Raw genomic sequence first — 18512 nt, forward strand, 5'->3', positions numbered from 1 at the left:
TAAAAATAGATGGGTTTAAATACTTGGGGTCAACTGTCCAAAGTAATGGAAAGTGTGGTAGAGAGGTGAAGAAGAGAGTGCAGGCAGGGTGGAGTGGGTGGAGAAAGGTGGCAGGAGTGATTTGTGACAGAAGAATATCTGCAAGAGTGAAGCGGAAAGTCTACAAGATAGTAGTGAGACCAGGTATGTTCTACCGCTTAGAGACGGTGGCACTAACAAAAAGACAGGAGGGAAAGCTGGTAGTGACGAGGATGGACAGGATTAAGAATTAACATATCAATGGGACAACTCATGTGGGGTGGTTTGGAGACAAAGTCAGAGAGGCGAGATTGAGATGGTTTGGACATGTGAAGAGGGACCCAGGGTATATAGGGAGAAGGATGCTGAGGATGGAGCCACTAGGTAAGCGGAGAAGAGGGAGGCCGAAGAGGAGGTTTATGGATGTGGTTATGGAGGATATGCAGGTGTTTGGAGTGACAGAGGAAGATGCAGAGGACAGGATGAGATAGAAAAGATTGTTCTGTTGTGGCGACCCCTAATAGGAGCGGCTGAAAGAAGAAAAAAGATGTGTTGAGGAGGCTAATGACTGGAAAAGCATCAAATATGATGAACTGAAGAAGAACTGCCAGAGGAAAGGCTGGAGATGTTGGACAGGGATATGCTGGTGCAGGTAGGACTTAATTGTCAGCAAATCATGGCTGTTCTATCATATCCCTGACGACACAATGAAGCTAGCAGGCTGCACCATTCACTGCTCTGACCAGACCAAAGCCTCCAGTCAGAGCAAAGGAGGGGGGCTCTGTATTTACGTGCTTGACGACTGGTGCTCAAACAGCAGAAGAATAGACAACCACTGCTCCCGGGACCTAGAGACCAGTGCCGACCCCTATACCTGCCATGGAAGCTAAAGGTAGCCATTGTGACTGCTGTTAACATATCCCTCAATGCTAACGTTAGCACGACACTCGGCCTGCTTCAGATCATGGTGTCTAAACAACAGAGGGCTCATCCGGATGGCGTGCACATCATTGCTGGGGATTTTAATAAAGCATGCCTCAATGTTTTCCCCAAATTCCACATCAAATGTGAAACTAGGGGAGAAAACACACTTGATCATGTTTATTCTAATATAAAGCATGCCTACAGAGAGACCGCCCCCTCCCCCAACTTCAACATTCAGTCCACCTCTCTCTGCTCATCTTCCCAGCCTACACCCCCCCCTAAGGAGGCAAACAAAACCAGCCAACCAGACCATCAAAGCCTGGCCTGGAAATGCCCTCACCCAGCTGCAGGACTGCTTGCCCGCACAGAGTGGAGCATTTTTGAAGACACACAGAGTCTTTTGTCTTCTACATCAGCTGCTGTATAGAATACATCACTGAGGACAGATGCATCCGGGTCTTTCCAAACAGAAAGCCCTGTATGACAAAGGAAGTCCAGACCCTGCTCACTGCTTGTAACTCGGCCTTCAGGACGGACACAGAGCTCTGTACAGCACCGCCAGAGCTGACCCCAGGAGGGGCATCAGGCCAGGCTAAGGACTCCTGCAAAATGGAAATAGAGGTTTACCCGATGGGCACTAACCCATGTCAGATGTGAAGGGGCATCCAGGCCCGAACAAACTACACAGGTAACCACTCTCCAACATCCTCCAGCATTAGCAGCACACTTGCAGAGGAGCTAAACAGATCCTTTTCCCAGTTCAAGACCACCACCACACACCTGCAGTCACTGCCTCCCCCTGGTTCCAGCACCTTACCTGTCTCTCTCCAGGAGTATGAGGTGAGGAAAACCCTAAGAACAGTGAACCCATGAAAGCTGCTGGCCCTGACGGAACTTGGGGTGGTGATTAAAGCATGTGCAGACCAACTGGCAGGTAATCTCATCAAACTCTTCAACCTCTCCCTGACACATGCCGCCGTTCCCACATGTCAGAAGGCCTCCACTACTACTAGACAGCCTGAAAGACTACAGACCCATTGCCCTGACGTCTATAATCATGAAGTGCCTGGAGCGATCAGTCTCCCAGCACATCAGAGACTGCCTCCCTCTCTCCCTCGATCCCCACCAGTTTCCTTACAGAGCAAACCGGAGGACACCATCACCCTCACTCTCAACGCAGCGCTGAGTCACCTGGAGAATAAGAAGAGCTATGTGAGGATGCTTTTCATGGACTACAGCTCAGCGTTTAACACCATCATATCATACATTCTCATCACCAAACTGCTGAAAATACAGAACCCCCTCCCCACCTCTAATTGGATCAAAAACTTTCTGATGAGCCGCCCATAGTCTGTGAGACTCGGCACCCACCACTCCTCCACATTCAGCACTGGTTCCCCTCAAGGCTGCATTCTGAGCTCTCTACTATACACCCTGTACACCTATGATTGCTCTCCAACCCACCCAACCAACCGCATTATAAAATATGCGCATCACACCACAGTGGTTGGACTCATTTGCGATGGGGACAAGACAGTATACAGGGCCAAGGTGGAGGAACTGTCACTTTGGTGCTCAGAGAACAACCCGACCCTGAATGTTCATAAGACAAAAGAACTCATCATGGACTTCAGGAAGAATAGACAGGACCACCCCATCCCCCTCCTCATAAATGGAAAACAGGTGGAAACTGTCACCTCCTTAGGTTTCTGGGCACCCACATGGCCACAGACCACACCTGGACCTCCAACATCAGGGCTCTGGTTAAGAAGGCTCAGCAGTGGCTACACTCCCTGTGTGTCCTCAGGAAGAACAGCCTGGACATGAAGCTGCTGCTGGCCTTCTATCAGTCCTCAATGGAGAGCATCCTGAAATACTGTCTGGATGTGTGTTACACAGGTTCCACAGCTGAGGACAAGAAGGTGGTGCAGAGGGTCATAAACACTGCCCGAAAGATCCACAGCTGCCCTCTGCCCAGCCTGGAAAACATCACTACATCCTGCTGTCTTGGAAAAACCTAGGCCATCACAGCAGACCCCTCACACTCTGCCTACCCCCTGTTTGACCTGTTGCCCTCCAGGAGATGCAGGTCAATAAAATCCCACACCAGGAGGCTGACAAACAGCTAATGCTCCTGGGCCATACGTACTTCAAACACCCACGGACAGACACACACACACACACACACACACACACACACACACACACACACACACACACACACACACACACACACACACACACACACACACACACACTCATTCACCCCCCCCCCCCCCCCCCCCCGGGACAACAAACAACCCAACATACCTTCTTCCACCTTTAGTATACAGTACATATTTCATATTTAAACAATTTTTTGGTGTATTAGATGTCTTGTTTTTTGTGGTGTACAGTAGCTCTGCAGGAGCACCCCCAATTTCGTTGTAGCCCCTGCGTACAATAACAATAAAGACTATTCTATTCAATGGAGGTTGGGTGTGTGGGGTTTGCAGGTCAATCCCTTTGCAAAGTATATACAGCCCAGGGAATCACAGGAGAGACATGAAGGAGAGCTAACTATACCACGAAGCCAACAGAACCACATCATCCATAAAAAGCAGAGACGAGATTCTGTGGTTCCCAAACCAGACCCCCTCTACACCCTGGCTGTGCCTAGAAATTCTGTCCATAAAAATAATGAACCGGTGACAACGTGCACTGGAAACAGGTTTGACTTACTACCGGCAATGCGAACCAAGCTCCTGTTGCGGTCGTACAGTGACCGGATAGCCCCTTAGCAAAGGACCCCGGACCCCGTACTCCCGGAGCACTCCACACAGGGTGCCCCGAGGGACACGGTCGAACGCCTTCTCCAGATCCACAAAACATATGTGGACTGGTTGGGCGAACTCCCATGAACCCTCGAGCACCCGATGGAGCGTGTAGAGCTGGTCCAGTGTGCCGCGACCAGGACAAAAACCACACTGCTCCTCCTGAATCCGAGGTTCGACCATCGGTCGAATTCTCCTCTCCAGTACTCTGGAATAGACCTTAAAGGGGAGGCTGAGGAGTGTGATCCCACTATAGTTGGAACACACCCTCCGGTCCCCCTTCTTAAACAGAGGGACCACCACCCTGGTCTGCCAATCCAGAGGCACTGTCCCCGATCGCCACGTGATGTTGCAGAGGCGTGTCAGCCAAAACAGTCCCACAACATCCAGAGACTTAAGGTACTCAGGACGGATTTCATCCACCCCAGGAGCCTTGCCACCGAGGAGCTTTCTAACCACCTCGGTGACTTCGGCCTGGGTAATGGATGAGTCCGCCTCTGAGTCCCCAGTCTCTGCTTCCTCTTCGGAAGACGTGACGATGGGATTGAGGAGATCCTTGAAGTACTCCTTTCACCGCCCGACAACATCCCCAGTCAGGGTCAACAGCTCCCCACCCGCACCGTAAACAGTGCTGGTGGAGAGCTGCTTCCGCCTCCTGAGGTGTCGGACGGTTTGCCAGAATCTCTTCGAGGCCGACCGATAGTCCTCCTCCATTGCCTCCCCAAACTCCTCCCAGACCCGAGTTTTTGCCTCTGCGACCGCACGGGCTGCAGCACGCTTGGCCTGCCAGTACCTGTCAGCTGCCTCTGGGGTCCCACCTACCAACAAAGATAAGTAGGACTCCTTCTTCAGTTTGACGGCATCCCTTACTTCCGGTGTCCACCACTGGGTTCGGGGATTGCTGCCGCGACAGGCACCAGAGACCTTGCGACCACAGCTACGAGTGGCCGCATTGACAATGGAGGTGGAGAACATGGTCCACTCGGACTCCATGTCTCCAACCTCCCCCGGGATCTGGGAGAAGTTCTCCCGGAGGTGGGAGTTGAAGACCTCGCTGACAAAGGGTTCCGCCAGTCGTTCCCAGCAGACCCTCATGATACGTTTGGGCCTGCCAGGTCTGACCGGCTTCCTCCCCTCCCAGCGGATGCAACTCACCACCAGGTGGTGATCGGTCGACAGCTCTGCCCCTCTCTTCACTCGAGTGTCTGAGACACGTGGCCAAAGGTCAGATGATACGACTACAAAGTCAATCATCGACCTCGGCTGATGGTGTCCTGGTGCCACGTGCACTTATGGACACCCTTGTGCTCGAACATCGTGTTTGTGATGGACAAACTGTGACTAGCACAGAAGTCCAACAACTGAACACCACTCGGGTTCAGATCGGGGAGGCCGTGCTTCCCGATCACCCCCCTCCAGGTTTCACTGTCGCCGCCCACGTGGGCGCCGAATTCCCCCAGGAGAACAATGGAGTCCCCAGTCGGAGCGCTATCTAGTACCCCTCCCAGGGACTCAAGGAAGGTCGGGTACTCTGCACTGCTGTTCGGCCCATAGGCCGAGACAACAGTGAGAGACCTGTCCCCGACCCGAAGGTGTAGGGACGCGACCCTCTCGTTCACTGGAGTGAACTCCAACACATGGCGACTGAGCTGGGGAGCAATAAGCAATGTGACCCCATCTCTCTGCCTCTCCCCGTGGGCAACGCCAGAAAAATGAAGCATCCAGCCCCTCTCCAGGAGTTGGGTACCAGAGCCTAAGCTGTGCGTGGAGGTGAGCCTGACTATCTCTAGTTGGTATCTCTCAACCTCCCGCACAAGCTCAGGCTCCTTCCCCCCTAGCGAGGTGACATTCCACATCCCAACATCCAGGGGCTGTGAGCATGGACCGGGCCGCCGGGCCACCCGCCCTCGACCACCACCCAATCCTCTCTGCACCCAATCCCCATGGCCCCCTCTGCAGGTGGTGAACCCACAGGAGGGTGGGTTCACTACATCACCTTTCCTTCTAACAAAACTCAATAAGCGTTTGGGAACTGAGGACACTAACTGTGAGTGTCATGACTGGGTATAAAAGGAGCATCCCCAAAAGGCTCAGCTGTTCAAAAGCAAAGATGGGGTGAGGATCACAACTTTGTGAACATCTGCTTGAAAAAATAGTCCAACAGTTTAAGAACGATGTTTCTCAATGTTCAATTGCAAGGAATTTAGGGATTCCATCATCTACAGTCCATAAAATAATCAGAAGATTCAGAGAAGGCTGAAAACCAACACTGAATGCCCGTAACCTTCGATCCCTCAGACAGCACTGCATTAAAAACCATCATTGTGTACAGGATCTTACCGTGTGGGCTCAGGAACACTTCAGAAAACCATTTTCAGTTAACACAGTTCATCGCTACATCTACAATTGCAAGTTAAAACTCTGCCATGCAATTGAAAGCCATACATCAACAACATCCAGAAATGCCGCTGCCTTCTCTGGGCCTGAGCTCATTTGAAATGGACAGATGCAAAGTGGAAACGTGTGCTGTGGTCTGATGAGTCCACATTTCAAATTGTTTTTGGAAATCATGGACGCCATGTCCTCCGGACAAAAGAGGAAAAAGACCATCCAGATTGTTACCAGCGCAAAGTTCAAAAGCCAGCATCTGTGATGGTATGGGGGTGTGTTAGTGCCCATGGCATGGGCAACTTACACATCTGCGATTGCACCATCAATGCTGAAAGGTACATCCAGGTTTTGGAGCAACACATGCTGCCATTGAAGCAATGTCTTTTTAGGGACGTCCCTGCTCATTTCAGCAAGACAATGCCAAGCCACATTCTGCACGTGTTACAACAGTGTGGCTTCGTAGTAAAAGAGTGAGGGTGCTAGACTGGCCTGCCTGCAGTCCAGACCTGTCGCCCATTGAAAATGTGTGGTGCATTATGAATTACAAAATACGACAACAGAGACCCCGGACTGTTGAACAACTGAAGTCGTACATCAAGCAAGTATGGGAAAGAATTCCACCTACAAAGCTTCAACAATTAGTGTCCTCAGTTCCCAAAAGCTTATTGAGTGTTGTTAGAAGGAAAGGTGATGTAACACCGTGGTAAACATATCAATGTCCCAGCTTTTTTGAAACGTGTTGCAGGTAGCCATTTGAAAATGAGCAAATATTTAAAAAAAAAACAATAAAGTTTATCAGTTTGAACATTAAATATGTTGTCTTTGTGGTGTAGTCAACTGAATATAGGTTGAAGAGGATTTGCAAATCATTGTATTCTGTTTTTATTTACATTGTACACACGTCTCAGTCTCATTGGAATTGGGGTTGTACCAGTGGCTCTGGTTGAAGAGGTAAATGTGTGGGTTGCTGCTGTGGTGTGATCAACCCGTTTGGGGTCACTTGGGTGAGGGTTTGTGATGTTTGAAACACTTGATGACCCCAGGTAACATCACTGATGATGTGTCCTAACATCATATCTTGACAGATTTTGAGCTTGGTCTCAACATGATTACTTCTGACAAGTAACACGGGGAGATATGCTTATCCCTGTATCAGCGAACGACAACTTTAACACTAATAACATAATTTACATAGTGCACATCACTCACAGATCACTCAGTCAGGGTATTGATTACATTGTATCAAAAAGTTTTTATTTGATTCCTTTCTTTAAATTTTTGACATCAAAAAGATCTGACGTGGGGGGGGGGCACCGTCCTGACTGCCCTCTATCAACTGGCAGATTTTTATTGTACTTTGGAGCTGCTGTGTCTCATTGGGAAACATTCATTTCTCCTCCACCTTATGTCTGAAGAACTTGTTGCCTTCAGATGTCAGAAAAGGCTCAGATCACAGTTCAAAAAATCTGAATCATTCAGGACTGTCACAGCTGCTGAGAAGCAGGAACACAGTGCTTTTTTTGTATGTTGCTGTATGATTTGTAGCCAAACAACTCTCTGCCTCGCATCTGTAGCTGGTGTGCATTGATGCGCCACACATGCACACTCTGCAGCCTCGTGCTAGCTTTGGCCTGACGCGTTCCGTTATTCATTCACCTTTTGTTTCTGTTTACAGATTAATGCAGTCTCCTCCCTTTTCAAGTCAAATAAGGTCTCCCTTCACATTTCTCCATCTTCTCACCATGTTGTCTTTTTCTGCTCACAATTTCTCCTCCCTCTCTCTCCTCCTCTCTCCCCTCCTACCGTTTGGACTGCAGCAGTCTCTCCTCAGCCTCCTGTCTTTCTCTCAGCAGCCTCTGCAGGTGAAGGATCTCCCTCTGGTACGAAGCTGTCCTCCCCTCCGTTGCCTCCTCCAATGCTGCCAGCCTAGATGACGCCTGGCTCCGGTACACCTGCACAACACGAGCGCACGCACATAGGAATGAGATGTGGAGTGCTGTTATGAAGGAGGTGCCTTTACATGAGAGACAGTGCGGAGAAGACTGGAGTGGAGGAGGGGAAGTTGCACAGATTGGGACAAGGTGAGGAACGGCACACGCATACAGACGTCTGCAGAAAGGCTGACACAAGTGCATCCGCACTTCCAGCAGAATTACAAAAAAAAAAAGAAAAAAAAAAAGAAGTGTGTGCTGGTCAGCAAAAAGATTTTGGTGCAGACTTACATGTAAGTTGTTGGTTCAACAGATAAGTAGCTGTTGATGTGATTACAGCAATAAAGATCTATTCAGGGCAGCAATCACGTAGTCGTATAACATGTTGCCTATAACATGTTGCCAGTTTTACAAAAGCTTAGCATCAGATGGTCCAATATTTTTAAGAGAGCAAACAAGGGAGAGGAAAAGTAAGTCCATTTATGTGCTGCTGCTCTGTGCACTGCAGTTGGAGCCTATGAGGAGAAAAACACATTTTTAAAAGAATGTATTTTTACGTGAGGGTGTGCTCTCGCACATAGGATCTGTCTCTAGCTGCTTGATTAAAGGTAAAACAAATAAGGGGCTTTGATTCACGTCCACTGATCATGGATTTTACAGGCGACAGGCAATAGATTTGATACGATGAGGTTGGACTTCTGAAGAGCCTCACTTCACTCTTTAATTTCAGTCTATTAATTATGATTACAAATCAAGGCATCAGCAAGGTGTGCCTAAACAGGATGCATCTGTACAGAAAAGAAGTCCATTTTTCCCTCAACAAACCAATCATAATCACAGTCAATAAGTCAATAAGATTCAGCTGCTCCCCCGACATACACACAAAGTTGCATTAAAAGACCTTACTGAACACAAAATGTACAATGATTCTAGAGGTTACACTCGTTGCACCCACCAGAGGAAAGGTCGCACCCCTTTTCTGTATTATCAGCTACTTAATTTGGGATTTTTGTGCATTGTTGCAGTGTACTTATTATTACTGGCATTCATTCTTTTATTATTTGTGTTTATTTTGTTTAGTGCTTTGATTCCTGGGATAGTCCTACAAAATAGTTATTATAACGAATAATTCGGTATAAAAGACGCACTGGAGTGTACTGTAAGTCGCAGGACCTCCCAAACTAGGAAAAAACGTCATCTTATATTCCGGAAAATACAGTAACTGGAATGATGAAGTTACAAACTTTTTTGCTGCCATTCCTGTGTTAGTTTCAGTTAATTTTAGTAAAAAGTAAGTCCCTTCAGCTGCTCCCTTGTTTGCACTTGGGGTCGCCACAGCAAATCCAAGGTGGATCTGCATGTTGAATTGGCATAGGTTTTATGCTGGATGCCCTTCCTGACACAACTCCACATTACATGGAGAAATGTGGCAGGGGTGGGATTTGAACCTGGAACCTTCTGCACTGGTTTCAGTTCATTTTAGTACACCACTAAAAATCAACATGATGAAATGGTCATGGAACATGCAAATACGATACTTGTCTCCCCCCCCCAGTCATCTAATTTTAGTATGACTAAAATGATAGTCCAGTAACAGGAAACCATAGTAAAAAGAAAATCAACAGATTGTGCTTGAAAACAATAAATATTTGTAAATACCAATAATGGATGAATAAATTACATCTTCAAGGATCTGTAGGTTGGGGATTAGGTTCCTATGTTTGTCTTGGAAATAATATAATTTTAATACATATTATCTTGATTTTCTACATTTGTCCTTGGTTGCATTTTTTAAATAAACACAAAGCTGTATATTTTACAGGTGTGTAATTTAAAGTACTGTATTTTCCATACTATGATTCCTGTTTTTTAATTAGTTTGGGAGGTTCACACTTATACTCTGAAGCATCTTGCATATGAAAAATAATGCACTGTCAACTATAGACACAAGATGACATTTTCTTGATGTCTGACAAACTGCTCCTCTGCAGTAAATGAGATACTGTGATTCACACTCTAGAGCAGAAGGTGGTAGAGCAATTCAATTTATTTACATAGTGCTAAATCACAACAACGCTGCCCCAAGGCGCTTCACATGGGTAAGTGTTAACCTTGCCAACCACCCAGAGCAGGTACTTGGTTGTCAGTAGTTTAGGAATATACTCCCTCTGGCATTTTTGGGGAAGAACCCAAAAGCAGACCAAACTCAGAGACGTGACCCACCGTTTAGGCCAGTCTAACAGTTATGTTACAAACACTTACAAAGTGATAAAAATACAAAGTCCTCTGCATAGTAATAAGCTATTCTTTATCAGAGTTTTAATATATAACATCAGCCAGGCCAGTCTTGTATCCCGACCTCCAGCAGCACACCTTCTGGCTGTTGGTGTGATTCTGTGATGCTTCAGTTTATTGACCATCATGCATCAGCAATTGGCGCCACTAACCTTGATGCCAATTGCGGTAGAGCAAGACAAAAAGAGGAAATCTGAATGAGAAATGGTCTGTGTCTTATACAACCCCTGGCAAAAATTATGGAATCACCGGCCTCAGAGGTTGTTCATTCAGTTGTTTAATTTTGTAGAAAAAAAGCAGATCACAGACATGACACAAAACTAAAGTCATGTCAAATGGCAACTTTCTGGCTTTAAGAAACACTATAAGAAATCAGGAAAAAAAAATTGTGGCAGTCAGTAACGGTTACTTTTTTAGACCAAGCACAGGGAAAAAAATATGGAATCACTCAATTCTGATGAAGAAATTATGGAATCATGAAAAACAAAAGAACGCTCCAACACATCACTAGTATTTTGTTGCACCACCTCTGGCTTTTATAACAGCTTGCAGTCTCTGAGGCATGGACTTAATAAGTGACAAACAGTACTCTTCATCAATCTGGCTCCAACTTTCTCTGATTGCTGTTGCCAGATCAGCTTTGCAGGTTGGAGCCTTGTCATGGACCATTTTCTTCAACTTCCACCAAAGATTTTCAATTGGATTAAGATCCGGACTATTTGCAGGCCATGACATTGACCCTATGTGTCTTTTTGCAAGGAATGTTTTCACAGTTTTTGCTGGCAAGATGCATTATCATCTTGAAAAATGATTTCATCATCCCCAAACATCCTTTCAATTGATGGGATAAGAAAAGTGTCCAAAATATCAACGTAAACTTGTGCATTTATTGATGATGTAATGACAGCCATCTCCTCAGTGCCTTTACCTGACATGCAGCCCCATATCATCAATGACTATGGAAATTTACATGTTCTCTTCAGGCAGTCATCTTTATAAATCTCATTGGAATGGCACCAAACAAAAGTTCCAGCATCATCACCTTGCCCAATGCAGATTCGAGATTCATCACTGAATATGACTTTCATCCAGTCATCCACAGTCCACGATTGCTTTTCCTTAGCCCATTGTAACCTTGTTTTTTTCTGTTTAGGTGTTAATAATGGCTTTCGTTTAGCTTTTCTGTATGTAAATCCCATTTCCTTTAGGCGGTTTCTTACAATTCGGTCACAGACGTTGACTCCAGTTTCCTCCCATTCGTTCCTCATTTGTTTTGTTGTGCATTTTCGATTTTTGAGACATATTGCTTTAAGTTTTCTGTCTTGACGCTTTGATGTCTTCCTTGGTCTACCAGTATGTTTGCCTTTAACAACCTTCCCATGTTGTTTGTATTTGGTCCAGAGTTTAGACACAGCTGACTGTGAACAACCAACATCTTTTGCAACATTGCGAGATAATTTACCCTCTTTTAAGAGTTTGATAATCCTCTCCTTTGTTTCAGTTGACATCTCTCGTGTTGGAGCCATGATTCATGTCAGTCCACTTGGTGCAACAGCTCTCCAAAGTGTGATCACTCCTTTTTAGATGCAGACTAACGAGCAGATCTGATTTGATGCAGGTGTTAGTTTTGGGGATGAAAATTTACAGGGTGATTCCATAATTTATTCCTCAGAATTGAGTGATTCCATATTTCTTTCCCTCTGCTTGGTCTAAAAAAGTAACCGTTACTGACTGCCACAATTTTTTTTCTTGATTTCTTATAGTGTTTCTTAAAGCCAGAAAGTTGCCATTTGAAATGACTTTAGTTTTGTGTCATGTCTGTGATCTCCTTTTTTGCTACAAAATTAAACAACTGAATGGACATCCTCCGAGGCCGGTGATTCCATAATTTTTGCCAGGGGTTGTAGAACAAATAAATTTAATAAACCATGCTCTGAAACCGAAAGATTATGCTCTGGAACAACTTTCCTTTTTGCTAAAGCTTATAGTTAGGGCTGGATCAGGTGACCCTGAACCATCCCTTAGTTATGCTGCTATAGACTTAGACTGCTGGGGGGTTCCCATGATGCACTGTTTCTTTCTCTTTTTGCTCTGTATGCACCACTCTGCATTTAATCATTAGTGATCGATCTCTGCTCCCCTCCACAGCATGTCTTTTTCCTGGTTCTCTCCCTCAGCCCCAACCAGTCCCAGCAGAAAACTGCCCCTCCCTGAGCCTGGTTCTGCTGGAGGTTTCTTCCTGTTAAAAGGGAGTTTTTCCTTCCCACTGTAGCCAAGTGCTTGCTCACAGGGGGTCGTTTTGACCGTTGGGGTTTTACATAATTATTGTATGGCCTTGCCTTACAATATAAAGTGCCTTGGGGCAACTGTTTGTTGTGATTTGGCGCTATATAAAAAAAAAATTGATTGATTGATTGGAATAAAAAGAGGGAATATAAGTTTCATACTACTTGGCACCAGGCATGTTGGGACTGTGTGAGACAACAAGAAGAGCAACAATAGGGCTGCTGCTTTGTTGAATTTAAAGGAGCCAGCTGAGGTGGTTCAGGCGTCTGGTAAGGATGCCCCCCGGGCGCCTGCCTTGGGAGGTGTTCCAGGCATGTCCAACTGGAAGGAGACCTCGGGGAAAACCCAGGACTAGGTGGAGAGATTATATCTCCATACTGGCCTGGGAATGCCTCGGGATCCCCCACTCAGATGTGGTTAATGTGTCCCAGGAAAGGGAAAGTTGGGGTCCCCTGCTGGAGCTGTTGCCCCTCCGACCCGATCCTGGATATGCAGGTGAAGATGTATGTATACAACCCCTGGCAATAATTATGGAATCACCGGCCTCGGAGGATGTTCATTCATTTGTTTAATTTTGTAGAAAAAAAGCAGATCACAGACATGACACAAAACTAAATTCATTTCAAATGGCGACTTTCAGGCTTTAAGAAACACTATAAGAAATCAGGAAAAATAACTGTGGCAGTCAGTAACGGTTACTTTTTTAGACCAAGCAGAGGGAAAAAAAATATGGACTCACTCAATTCTGAGGAATAAATTATGGAATCACGCTGCAAATTTTCATCCCCAAAACTAACACCTGCATCAAATCAGATATGCTCGTTAGTCTGCATCTAAAAAGGAGTGATCACACTTTGGAGAGCTGTTGCACCAAGTGGACTGACATGAATCATGGCTCCAACACGAGAGATGTCAATTGAAACAAAGGAGAGGATTATCAAACTCTTAAAAGAGGGTAAATCATCACGCAATGTTGCAAAATATGTTGGTTGTTCACAGTCAGCTGTGTCTAAACTCTGGACCAAATACAAACATGGGAAGGTTGTTAAAGGCAAACATACTGGTAGACCAAGGAAGACGTCAAAGCATCAAGACAGAAAACTTAAAGCAATATGTCTCAAAAATTGAAAATGCACAACAAAACAAATGAGGAACGAATGGGAGGAAACTGGAGTCAACGTCTGTGACCGAACTGTAAGAAACTGCCTAAAGGAAATGGGATTTACATACAGAAAAGCTAAACGAAAGCCATCATTAACACCTAAACAGAAAAAAACAAGGTTACAGTGGGCTAAGGAAAAGCAATCATGGACTGTGGATGACTGGATGAAAGTCATATTCAGTGATGAATCTCGAATCTGCATTGGGCAAGGTGATGATGCTGGAACTTTTGTTTGGTGCCGTTCCAATGAGATTTATAAAGATGACTGCCTGAAGAGAACATGTAAATTTCCACAGTCATTGATGATATGGGGCTGCATGTCAGGTAAAGGCACTGGGGAGATGGCTGTCATTACATCATCTCCAACCTTCCTTTTCTCTCAAAAATTCTTGAAAGGGTAGTTGTAAAACAGCTAACTGATCATCTGCAGAGGAATGGTCTATTTGAAGAGTTTCAGTCAGGTTTTAGAATTCATCATAGTACAGAAACAGCATTAGTGAAGGTTACAAATGATCTTCTTATGGCCTCGGACAGTGGACTCATCTCTGTGCTTGTTCTGTTAGACCTCAGTGCTGCTTTTGATACTGTTGACCATAAAATTTTATTACAGAGATTAGAGCATGCCATAGGTATTAAAGGCACTGCGCTGCGGTGGTTTGAATCATATTTGTCTAATAGATTACAATTTGTTCATGTAAATGGGGAATCTTCTTCACGGACTAAAGTTAATTATGGAGTTCCACAAGGTTCTGTGCTAGGACCAATTTTATTCACTTTATACATGCTTCCCTTAGGCAGTATTATTAGACGGTATTGCTTAAATTTTCATTGTTACGCAGATGATACCCAGCTTTATCTATCCATGAAGCCAGAGGACACACACCAATTAGCTAAACTGCAGGATTGTCTTACAGACATAAAGACATGGATGACCTCTAATTTCCTGCTTTTAAACTCAGATAAAACTGAAGTTATTGTACTTGGCCCCACAAATCTTAGAAACATGGTGTCTAACCAGATCCTTACTCTGGATGGCATTACCCTGACCTCTAGTAATACTGTGAGAAATCTTGGAGTCATTTTTGATCAGGATATGTCATTCAAAGCACATATTAAACAAATATGTAGGACTGCTTTTTTGCATTTACGCAATATCTCAAAAATCAGAAAGGTCTTGTCTCAGAGTGATGCTGAAAAACTAATTCATGCATTTATTTCCTCTAGGCTGGACTATTGTAATTCATTATTATCAGGTTGTCCTAAAAGTTCCCTAAAAAGCCTTCAGTTAATTCAAAATGCTGCAGCTAGAGTACTGACGGGGCCTAGAAGGAGAGAGCATATCTCACCCATATTGGCCTCTCTTCATTGGCTTCCTGTTAATTCTAGAATAGAATTTAAAATTCTTCTTCTTACTTATAAGGTTTTGAATAATCAGGTCCCATCTTATCTTAGGGACCTCGTAGTACCATATCACCCCAATAGAGCGCTTCGCTCTCAGACTGCAGGCTTACTTGTAGTTCCTAGGGTTTGTAAGAGTAGAATGGGAGGCAGAGCCTTCAGCTTTCAGGCTCCTCTCCTGTGGAACCAGCTCCCAATTCAGATCAGGGAGACAGACACCCTCTCTACTTTTAAGATTAGGCTTAAAACTTTCCTTTTTGCTAAAGCTTATAGTTAGGGCTGGATCAACCATCCCTTAGTTATGCTGCTATAGACGTAGACTGCTGGGGGGTTCCCATGATGCACTGTTTCTTTCTCTTTTTGCTCTGTATGCACCACTCTGCATTTAATCATTAGTGATCGATCTCTGCTGTCCTCCACAGCATGTCTTTTTCCTGGTTCTCTCCCTCAGCCCCAACCAGTCCCAGCAGAAGACTGCCCCTCCCTGAGCCTGGTTCTGCTGGAGGTTTCTTCCTGTTAAAAGGGAGTTTTTCCTTCCCACTGTAGCCAAGTGCTTGCTCACAGGGGGTCGTTTTGACAGTTGGGGTGTTACATAATTATTGTATGGCCTTGCCTTACAATATAAAGCGCCTTGGGGCAACTGTTTGTTGTGATTTGGCGCTATATAAAAAAATTGATCGATTGAATTGAATTGAATTGAATCATCAATAAATGCACAAGTTTACATTGATATTTTGGACACTTTTCTTATCCCATCAATTGAACGGATGTTTGGGGATGATGAAATCATTTTTCAAGATGATAATGCATCTTGCCATAGAGCAAAAACTGTGAAAACATTCCTTGCAAAAAGACACATAGGGTCAATGTCATGGCCTGCAAATAGTCCGGATCAATTGAAAACCAATTGAAAATCTTTGGTGGAAGTTGAAGAAAATGGTCCATGACAAGGCTCCAACCTGCAAAGCTGATCTGGCAACAGCAATCAGAGAAAGCTGGAGCCAGACTGATGAAGAGTACTGTTTGTCACTCATTAAGTCCATGCCTCAGAGACTGCAAGCTGTTATAAAAGCCAGAGGTGGTGCAACAAAATACTAGTGATGTGTTGGAGCGTTCTTTTGTTTTTCATGATTCCATAATTTTTTCCTCAGAATTGAGTGATTCCATATTTTTTTCCCTCTGCTTGGTCTAAAAAAGTAACCGTTACTGACTGCCACAATTTTTTTTTTCCTGATTTCTTATAGTGTTTCTTAAAGCCAGAGAGTTGCCATTTGAAATGACTTTAGTTTTGTGTCATGTCTGTGATCTGCTTTTTTTCTACAAAATTAAACAACTGAATGAACATCCTCCAAGGCCGATGATTCCATAATTTTTGCCAGGGGTTGTAAATAAACAGTTTACTGGAGTTCTCTGTGCCTTGTACAATAACATTAGCTTCTAATCACTAAGGCAGCACCTGTGGATTAGTGGTTAGCACTGTTGCCTCACAGCAAGAAGGGCACTGGATCGATTCCCACCTGTGGCCTTTGTGTGTGGAGTTTGCATGGGTTAGGTGAATCGGTTTCTCTTTCAAGTCAATAAAGTGTTATCTCCACAAGATCAAAATTAAATAAGAAATATTTATAAAATAATGAAATATATTATATGGTTTCTCTTGAAAGTCAATAATGATATATTTCATTGAACAGGGGTTGACCTAGATGATCTTACAACAAAGACTTTTTCCCACTAAGTACCTCATTGTCACAAATAAGAGTGATTAAGGCACTTTTGATTGAGATATAAAGCAAAATGTACACCAAATTCGCTTTTTAATATTAAATTCAGATGTCCACAAAATCCGGGCAGCGCAGTGGCTTAGTGGTTAGCACAGTGGTTGCCTCATGGGTTCAATTCCCGCCTGTCGCCTTTCTGTGTGGAGTTTGCATGTTCTCCCCGTGTTTGCGTGGGTTTCCTCCGGGTGCTCCCACATGTGGATGTGGGAGGAAACAGGACATGCCGGTTAGGTGGATTGGAACCATGACATGCGGTTTAGGTGGATTGGAATCTTTCAGTTGTCCGTAGGTGTGCGTGTGACTGTGTTTGTTTGTCTGTTTGTGGCCCTGCAACAACAGACTGGCGTCCTGTCCTGGGTGTACACTGCCTCATGCTCTGTGACTGCTGGGATAGGCTCCAGCCCCCCGCGACCTACAGCGGTTGAAGGTGTGTGTGTGTGTGTGTGTGTGTGTGTGTGTGTGTCCACAAAATCCACAATCCAGATCAGATCTGGATCAAACTTTGTCAGGTGATAGCGAGTGCCAGTCTGCACCTCACTTTCAAATATGAGAGTGATTGGGGCATGTTTGTAAAGTATTCATTAAATGGGGTTTTCAATGTTAAATTTGAATGACACAAAATCTGTAATCCGGTGTTGCAGACCGAACGGTCTACCCCTAAAAATTGGCCCGCCCTGCCTCCACTGTGCATGCATGTTTTAAGCAGAAAAATGTCATTGTGAAAAACTTTGGACAATTTTTTATTGTTTAAATTTTCAAGGGTGTCAATGTTATACAGTGGAGTGACAAGAAATTTTCTGCATACATCAGTGGGGTCCTACTGGTTAAACTACAGCACTCACTTTGGAAAAATGTGCAAAAATGTAATTTTTGTGATTTTTTTTTTAATCATTAAAATAAGTCATAAAATGAGCAAGAAAATTCACTAATTCCATAAAATTTAATTTTGAGTTTGGTGACACCACACCTGAATTTATTGAATATTTTTTTGGTGTCTTGTTTTTGCACTTTGTAGACGGTCCCTACACTTCCATTTCTCCGCTATTTGCTCGTTCAAGTCAATATTATTTTTCCAGTTCAGAGGATGGCTCATATGGATAAAAACAAGGTTGTAGCTCATTGTCTATCTTCCTGAAGGTAGAAACTAGTGTTGTTTGTTTTCTACAACATTTCTCTTAAGATTATTGAGCCGTTTACTGGAGGGGGAGGTTTCTGTCCTCTCTGAGTTGACAGTTGGACCACCCCAGTCAAACTCCTCACCTGACACTGTCCTCGGAGTGGGACACACCCAGCGGGACTAGGCGTGTCACACCAGAAGCAAGAGTTGCTCAGATCACATCCCCACCTCAACGGTTGTAGTGACACCACCCCCCCGCCCAAAAGAAAATAAAAAAACAATCATTTTTGCGGTGATAGGGTTTGCAATCAAGATTTCCTGCAGTAATTGATCTGTAAACTGAAATCCATAAACAACTTAAACTGAAAAAAAAAACGAAAAAAAAAAAACCATATATATCAT

General features: G+C 44.6%; 2 protein-coding genes across 4 annotated transcripts in view; one reads left to right on the forward strand and one right to left on the reverse strand.

Moving 5' to 3' along the window:
• The window catches only part of cep89 (centrosomal protein 89), a 331169-nt gene that overhangs the window by 70336 nt on the left and 242321 nt on the right, over window positions 1-18512 (reverse strand). For all 3 annotated transcript variants that reach the window (XM_034185204.1, XM_034185196.1, XM_034185210.1), the window contains exon 16: window positions 7950-8098. In XM_034185204.1, coding sequence (XP_034041095.1) covers window positions 7950-8098 — 149 coding nt within the window. The remainder of the gene's footprint in view (window positions 1-7949; window positions 8099-18512) is intronic.
• Window positions 8014-18512, forward strand: part of zgc:165481 (uncharacterized protein LOC100073327 homolog) — a 65483-nt gene continuing 54984 nt past the window's right edge. The window contains exon 1 of the mRNA XM_034185220.1: window positions 8014-8227. Within this exon, the coding sequence (XP_034041111.1) occupies window positions 8167-8227 (61 nt within the window). The 5' untranslated portion in view covers window positions 8014-8166. The remainder of the gene's footprint in view (window positions 8228-18512) is intronic.

This window comes from Thalassophryne amazonica, chromosome 2 (assembly GCF_902500255.1).
Source record: "Thalassophryne amazonica chromosome 2, fThaAma1.1, whole genome shotgun sequence".
Lineage (NCBI taxonomy): Eukaryota > Metazoa > Chordata > Actinopteri > Batrachoidiformes > Batrachoididae > Thalassophryne > Thalassophryne amazonica.